The sequence below is a fragment of the Mastomys coucha genome, unplaced genomic scaffold, assembly GCF_008632895.1.
Source record: "Mastomys coucha isolate ucsf_1 unplaced genomic scaffold, UCSF_Mcou_1 pScaffold19, whole genome shotgun sequence".
Lineage (NCBI taxonomy): Eukaryota > Metazoa > Chordata > Mammalia > Rodentia > Muridae > Mastomys > Mastomys coucha.
The window spans coordinates 20,269,656-20,278,248 of NW_022196901.1; the positions used below are offsets into that span (position 1 = coordinate 20,269,656).

General features: G+C 47.7%; 1 protein-coding gene across 1 annotated transcript; it reads left to right on the forward strand.

Annotated features, from left to right (window-relative positions):
• The first annotated feature begins 4,784 nt into the window (after positions 1-4,784).
• LOC116097577 lies at positions 4,785-5,703 on the forward strand. Its single transcript, XM_031380228.1, has one exon. It carries the CDS (start codon positions 4,841-4,843, stop codon positions 5,282-5,284), a length of 444 nt encoding a protein of 147 aa, XP_031236088.1. The 5' UTR covers positions 4,785-4,840; the 3' UTR covers positions 5,285-5,703.
• The last annotated feature ends 2,890 nt before the right edge of the window (positions 5,704-8,593 follow it).

Here is an 8,593-nt window from a genome sequence, read left to right on the forward strand (position 1 = left end):
TAGATGATAGATAGATGATAGATAGATAGATAGATAGATAGATAGATAGATAGATAGATAGATAGATATAGTGAGGGTTAGGGAGAGGAAAGGCCCCAAGAAAGCAAGCAGGAAGGGGGGCAGGCAGCCAGAGAGCCAAGTAGACATGTGTTCCCAGGGAGAGGATAAGAGAAAGCCACAGAGATGTTGTGAGTTTGGGCTCCTCAAGGAAACCTTGAAATTAATTAGTACTAGCCAGATACTTCATTTTGTTAGCTCTTCAGTTAGATCTCAAATGTTCTTACGAAAGCTTTCCCCTTGAGAGATCTCACACAGAGCCCTAACTGATGAGGATCACAGGACAGAGCCCATCCTCCTTCACCCTGACCAAGGTTCCTGCAGCTAGAGACTTAGTCCATAATAGATGCATTCTAGGACCGGGATAGACTCCGGCTGCAGTCCTCAAGGTCCAAACCAGCTCAGAGCCATACCATACTCTGCCGTCCCTAGGCCATCCAAGTGGCAGAGGGGTTGAAGCAGGGAATACACCCGAGTTTCCTATCTCCTCCAGCTTCTTCAGCTTTCTCTGCCATAGCACCCCACCCACCATCTCAAATGTTACAATTTTTTTCTTGGTGACTTTTTTTTACAAGACTAAAACTACCCCAGGGAGACAAATCACAAAATACCCTGCAACAGGCTGAGTCTTCCTGAGTGTAACACATCCTTTTAAACCAGGGGCTCAGAGAGACAGCCCTGGTGTGTAGCTATTAAACCAGCTCTGGTCCTAAGAGCCTTCCTTCAAACTCACTCTCTTGGGGACACCCAGAGCTACAATTCAGCAGCAGGCATCCATTACCACCTTCACAGTTCTAGATGGAGGATGCCTGCAAAGACCAGTACTCTTTTGCATCAGGACAAGTTTACTCACAAAATGCATTTGTCCCCTCCCCCTCCTCAGAGCAGTACAAGTGAGTTATTTTCCCAAGCCTGGACATAAATATAATCTCCTCCAGTTCTCATATCAACCCTGAACATTTTCAAGACCAGTATTATTAGCCCCACTTGATAGAGGAAGAAACTGAGACTAATATGTATTTGGGGGTGTCTGGCAGTTCCCAGGCTTGCAGGAGGAATACCTGTGCAGTGTGACCCCCCAAACTCTTCCAGTTCTAAATTCTGTCCATCCTTCTATTTGATTCATCTGAAACAACAACGCTAGCAGTGAGTGTCCTTTAAGAACCTGAGATGATCCAGTTGATGACAGGCCAATTGTCCTAACCCTAAACCATGTAAAGTTCTTACATTCCACTATTCTAATGACCCTCTAAGACAGGGCCAACGCAGGGCTCAAACCCTATTCCAATCCCACAGTAGGCTCCCTGCCCTAGGAAGAGGGCCACATGAATATCCTGCACACACAGGTCCCACTTTGTCTCTCCCCTGCCCCAGAGCGTGATCCGCTCGACATTTCCCATTCCCCAGGGCCAGGGAACTCAGGCCTGGAATGCAGGAAGCTGAGCACCTTTGAGCTGGAGCTGGACTCAGTCGTGCGGAGCTCACCAGAGATCCTGGGTCAGTCCATAGCTGGGAGCAGCCGGATGATAACAGTCTTGGACAGAAAATTTTAGCTAAAGGGATGTCCACAGAAATTTTATTTTGAGTTTTCATTTTTATTGAAAATAGATTGTTTTCATACAATATATTCTGATCACATTTTTCCCTTCTCCCACGTCCTCCATAACCCTCCCCGCCTTCCCATACTACAGGATTCTTGTTTGATATGGGTTGGTTTGATGTTTGTTTTTTATAAACAGGGTCTCATGTAGGCTAGGCTGGCCTCAAATTCACTTGGCTTCTGAGGCTAGCCTTAACCACATGACCAGCCTGCTTCTACATGCCACCACACCCATTTTGGGACTGGGTAGTTGTGAGCAAATACAAGTGTGTGTCTTTACCCTTAAAGCTGACACACAGGCCAAGACATGGAATCACAGAGACCCAAAGTTAACCAGCAGTCACTAAGTTCACCCTGTATGTTTGGGGCATGCAGGTTTGGTGCTACATTTAAATTCCAGGGCAGCCTCTCTAAAACTGTCCTAGCCAAAGCCTGTGTCATAGAAAGACTAGACAGGTCCAGGCATTGAAAGAGTGGGGGAGAGGGGAACTAGGGGAGAGGGGAAGGAGAGAAGAACCTCTTTTTTCTGAGTTCCTCCAGGGCAGCAGCTGGGATCCAAGACCCATCCCTGGGAACAGGATTTCTTCCCCTCCCCCACTGGAACCAGCATCCAGCAGAGCCTGGAGCTGCCCTGGGGAAAGGGGCTGTCTGCCAAGTCTCTGCCCACCTGGGGCCACAGCCAGGGCCCCGGCCCAGTCACACTCTGCAGTCTGTGCACAGCCTGAAACAAAGTGTGCAAAAGGGTCCTTGGGTCCACATGCCTTCGCTCTTACTCTACTCATCAGGAAATAACAGGAAATAAAGTAAGAAATGAGAGAATCATAAACTGTTCACAAGAGTAGCGACCGTCCCAATTCTTGCTCACAGGTGTGTCTACACCATGGGCCAAGCCCACCAGTGAGAAGACTGGGTTGCTTGGTGACTGGATCACATCTCATGGAGCCATTTGCTTAGCCACTAAGCCTTTGCTGAATCTGCCCTAGGAAATAGAAAAGGCCCCTCTTGTGGGGAGAAGGAGAACCAGCCATTTTAAGTAAACAAGAAGGCTTCAGCCTGTGCAGCACACTATGAAGGAAGTAACTGGGAGGACAGAAAGTACCTGGCCAGGGGGCAGGGAAAGGGCCTATTTCAGATCAGCTGACACTTAAAGCTGAGCTACCTGAGAAGTCTGAAGAAATGCTGCTACAGACAAGCCAGGAAGCCTCAAGCGCAAAGTTCAAAATGGGAACCCCTGAGGGAAGCTCCTGGGGCCTTGACGACTGTGAGCAACAATCTAGGTTCCTACAAAGCTGGGCCTCTCCCGGCCAGGATCCAGAAGTTATGAGGACCTTGTGGGACAACCTAAGAGGCTGTTAAAAAGGCCACTTCTGTCATTAGGAATGCACTAATGAGCCTGACGGGGCAATCTGCGGGAGCCTGACCTGCATACAGACAGATCATCTACTTCCGTTATTTTGAAAAAGTCATTAGTATCCTCCTCCCTACCCCTACTTTGGGGTGTGTGTGTAGGGAGTGGCAGAGTAAGTGGGTCAGGGTCTTTTGTAGCCCAGGCTGGCCTTGAACTCCTGATTTTATTTCAACCTCCCTAGCACTGGGATTACAGGCATGGATCACTACATTCAACAGCTGTTTTGTGTTTGAGCTGGTTTCAAATAGCTCAGACTGACCTTGAACTTCCCAGAGGCTGGCCTTGAATTCCTTCTGCCCCCAAATCCAGGGAGTACCAGAATTACCATAATGAGGATTAAGACAACCCCAGGGGTCTCAATACACGGTTCTGACTGGCCTAGAATCTGTAAGCCTCCCTCTACTCTGTTATCTCTTCTCTCCCTCCTACCCCACTCTCTCTTTGTTTTTCTCTTTGGTTTCTCTGTATTGCCCTGGCTGTCCTGGAACTCACTCTGTAGACCAGGCTGGCCTTGAACTCAGAAATCCACCTGCCTCTGCCTCCCAAGTATTCGGATTAAAGGCATGTGCCACCACTGCCCGGCTTATATCTACTCTCAAAAATGATTTAAAAAGCTAGCTCAATTATAAAAAGTACACATGCAAATTTTAAATATCAATATTGCAAGGGCAAAAAAAAAATGTCAATATTGCATAAACAATGGAAATTTGAGTGCTACCCAGGAAAGGCAGCCTATATTTTTGGAGTAACAAATTTGGTTACTTTAGGAACTAAGTCCTGGGACTGCAGAGATGACTCAGGTTCAGAGCATTGGCTCTTCCAGAGGACTTTAGTTCAATTCGGGGCACCCACATGGTAGCCTGCGACTATAACTCCGACTGGGATCTAACATCCTCACACAGACATACAGGCAAACACCAATGCATATAAACGAAAATTAATTTAAAAAAAATTCAATCCCGGGGTGGAGAGATGGCTCCTTCTGCAGAGGAGCACCCAAGTTAGGTTGCCCACCACCTGCAGCTCCTGGAATCCAGCACCCTCTCTAGCTTCTGCAGTCATATCCCATACCAAGTAACTAGTGAGTTCCAAACCAGTTAGAGTTACAAAGGGAGAGGTCAGATCCTGTCTTAAGAAACTTCCAAACCTAACACACCCAAAGAAAATCACTACCACCAACAACCAAAACATGTTTGAATGACTTAGGCCATCCAGTTCCTTCAATAGTCTCTTTCTGGGACCAAAACCAAAACCAGTTAAATTGATATTGACGTTTATCACGTAACCTCTCTTTCCCTGATTCCGAAATGAGGTCTGTTGCACACAGTCGAATTTAAGGAGATGTGTGAGGTATTGAAGGTGGTGTGCGTGGGGGTTGTGAGGAAGGAGGAGTTGAAAGGGGCGGGGCGGGGTACAGAGGCAAACGTCGATCGTGGCTGCACTGAGTTTGGGACCCGGACCAGGTATCGAGGCCCGGGCTCTCAGACCTGCAGAAGGCAGGAAGAAACGAAGCAAAGATGGACGGAAGCGGACAGAAACCGGAATGCCCACGGGAACAGACTCCACAGCGACCAGCTGGGACCCACGGCGGACCGTAAGAGGGAGGGCGCCCGGCGCGAGGGGCTAACAGCAGGACTGGGCGAAAGAGGGGGAGCCGCAAGGCCAGGCTGGGGGCGGGGCCTCTGGGACGAAGCCAATGACGGGGAGGGCGGCCTGGAACGCGTGGCCAATGGCAGGGCGAGCCGGATTGGGGCGTGGCCCCTGGTGGGAAGCCAATGGCAGGGAGTACAGCTTGGGCGAGGCCAATGGGAGCGCGAGGGTGGGGGAGCCAGACCCCGAAGGCAGTGGGGGCGGGGAGGCGCGGTGACAACCTGTCAAGTCCACTCCCGGACGAACTGGGTCACGCGCTCCTTGTAGCTCCGGCGCCCCCGCCCCACGAGGCCCTGCGGGTGGCCCCGGGGCCCAGCCGCTCCGCTTCCTCTTCCTGCCCGCGGGGGTGGGGTGGGGTGGGGGTGGGGCGGACACCTGCCGTCCGCAGGCCCGCCCCGACCTCCGGGCGGCCGAAGGCTGCCTGCGGGCCCGTGCCCGCCGATCCGCCCGGAGCCAGGTCCGCGATCCGCGATCCGCGGCGCCGGCCGTGGGCTCGGGAAAGCGCACAGCGCACTACTTGTCGCGGAGGGATCCGGCTTCCGCAGATACCTGTCCTCCATCGGAGCTGACCTCGGCCCAAGGGCCCGCCAGGCCCTCCGCCTCACGGAGAAGGAATACAGGTTCGGATCCGCGCCGCCGAGCTCACAATGGCGCGGTCGTCCAGCCACTTGTCACGCAGCATCGCCCAGAGCTTCACTGCTTAAGGGACCGCGGCGGGGTCCTTCTCCCACTCGCTGGTTCGGAAGATGAGAACGTCCCCTCACGACACCATGACGCAGTTTTAACAATGCCCAACTCTGATCTTCCAAACTGCACACACTTAAAGGTGACATGGCCACAGACGCTGTGGGTTGCAATACTATTTTGGTATTCTGCGCTAATTATTTGAAAGCTTTCTTACAATACTACAGCGAAACGACAGATCACAAACATTTCATTTTCGTTCGAACACAGTACTCTTTAACCAATGAATATTTTGTGAACATTTCTATTCAGTATGTGTAGATTTTTTTAAAAAACCAAATCTAAAGACATTACCAAATGAGTTGTTCATCAGTGAGAGAATTTTGTTTTGCCTTTAAATTTTAGCCTTTTTAGAAGGCACATTATTTGCAATATACACAGATACAAATTTTGTACATTTAAAATAGCCTGTGTAGCCTTTTGGTCGTTCTCTTTTGAAGCCCCTCCCACTCTGGAGAGTCTTACACTTCTATTAATTTTAAGTTTGGTTAAAAAATAGTGTTTACATTAAACATAAAAAACAAGCCTATTCAGTTAGCACTTACATTTGAAGAATGCTTTTTCATGTTTATTACCATGCAACATTACTAGGAACCAGAAGTCCAACCTTGTAAAAAATTAAAATTTGGGCTGGAGAGATGGCTCAGGGGTTAAGAGCACTGACTGTTCTTCCTAAGTTCTTGAGTTCAATTCCCAGCAATCACATGGTGGCTCACAACCATTCTTAATGAGATCTGATGCCCTCTTCTAGAGTGCCTGAAGAAGAACCTCACACATCTCCTTAAATTCGACTGTGTGCAACAGAGTACACTGTGTGCTACAGTGTACTTAAATATAATAAATAAATCCTTTAAAAAATTAAAATTCAACAAGACGGGGGCCTTTATTGTGAGGTTATTATCTTTTCATTATAACATTTTTTACAGACAGTTTTCCACAGGGAATTACTGCTCCTACCTTTAATTAATTTAGCTAAGAATTCTGTACCTTTAAATATATAAGAATGTTTGTATACAATTTTTATTTTATAACACTTGTATTGTTTTTGGGTGGAAGGCTTGTGCCACTGTGGGAGCGTTAAGGTTAGAGGATAACTTGTAGGCATGCTGTTCTTTTACCATGTGGCTCCTCGGGATGGAAGGCAGTCCCACCCTGTGACAGGCTCTCTCTCTTGTAGCCTTAGATGGCCTGGAACTCACATGTATAGATCACATTGATGTAACATCTCTGAGATTCCTCTGCCTCCCTATTCCTGGGATTAAAGGTGTACAACACTATCACCAGTATTAAAAATTGTCAAAAAAAAAAAATTGCTGGGCAGTGGCGGTGCACATCTTTAATCCCAACACTTGGGAGGCAGAGGCAGGTGGATTTCTGAGTTTGAGGCCAGCCTGGTCTACAGAGTGAGTTCCAGGACAGCCAGGGCTACACAGGGAAACCCTGTGTCTAGAAAAAAAAATTGTCTTTAGACCCCTTCTGACTTTATGTGTCCACTGAGGCCAGAAGAAAGAATTGGATCCTCTAGAGCTGGAGTTAAATCCAGACTTGTAAGCCAGCTCTGGGTACTAGGAAGTGATCTTGGGCCCTTGGAAGAAGCAGCAAGCATTCTTAACCCAGGAGATGGCCTCCTGGCCACACCTCCCTTTTGTTTTTAATTTCCAAGAGCGCTGACTGCTCTTTCTATGGTCATGAGTTCAAATCCCAGCAACCACATGGTGGCTCACAACCATCCATGGTGAGATCTTATGCCCTCTTCTGGTGTGTCTGAAGACAGCTACAGTGTGCTTATATATAATTAATAAATCTTTAAAAAAATACAGTACAATCATGTCACTATATTAGGATATATTTTCACATCTTTAACAGAGTAGAAAAAATATTTTTTCTTTTTAAGGACAGGGTTTTATGGGCGTAGTGGTAAATGCCTTTAGTCCTAGTGCTTGGGGGTCCAGCCTGATCTTCATAGCCAGTTCTAGGCCAGCCAAGGCTATATAGTGAGACTGTGTCTCAAATAACTAAGTAAATAGGATTAAGACGGGGTTTTGTAATATAGCCCAGATGGGCCTAGCCTTTATGGGTCCTCCTGCCTCCTCTACTTCCTTAGTATAGAGGTAGCTTACAGCATAGCCCCTGTGTTACTGCAGGGTGAAGCCAGGCTCCTGTGAAGCTTGGGTAAGCGCTGCCTGAGCGCTATCCTCAGCATTGGTTTGGTTTTTCGAGACAGGTTTTCTCCGTGTAGCCCTGGCTGGCCTGAAACTCACTCTGTAGACCAGGCTGGCCTCGAACTCAGAAATCCACCTGCCTCTACCTCCCAAGTGCTGGGATTAAAGGCATGTGGCACCATCGCCCGGCTTCAAAGATTTATTATTATAAATAAGTACACTGAGGTGGCAGATCTCATTACAGGTGGTTGTGAGCCACCATGTGGTTGCTGGGATTTGAACTCAGGACCTTCGGAAGTGCAGTCGGTGCTCTTACCCACTGAACCATCTCACCAGCCCATGCTTTCTCTTTATTTAGACCTTAGGAGGAAAAAAAAATGAACTTTGGTCACATAGTACATTAAAAAAAACAAAAAACCCGGTTTTGCATATTTCTAAATGCACAGGACTAAATGAGCAGAGAAATGATTTTTTCTTTAAAAACGGGCCAGATTTTATCAAAACTTTACCATATGTCTTGAAAAAACAAAAAACAAACAAAAAAACTTTACCATACAGTGAAATCAAATTATATAAAGACATTTTGGGTTTGCAATCTTTGATTGATGTGACAGGGCACTTCCACACAGTGTCCCATGCTTGCTCTAGTCCAAGAGCAGAGACGAACACAAGCATGGGTCAAGATGGTCTGCAGCATGGCTGGTGGCAGTCGAGGGTGTGGGGAGGGCAGACGAGGCTAATATGAATAGAAGCTGAGTACGGTATTTATATCTCATTGTATATGACTCTGACAATTTACAAAAATGGTTATAGTCGTGCCTGGAGAAATGTAACCCACAACATTTGAAAGCAAACACTCTGTAGTTATTTAAAAGGGCCTTTTAAAAATTATAAGACAGCCAGACTGTGGTGGCGCATGCCTTTAGTCCCAGCACTTGGGAGGCAGAGGCAGGTGGATTTCTGAGTTCGAGG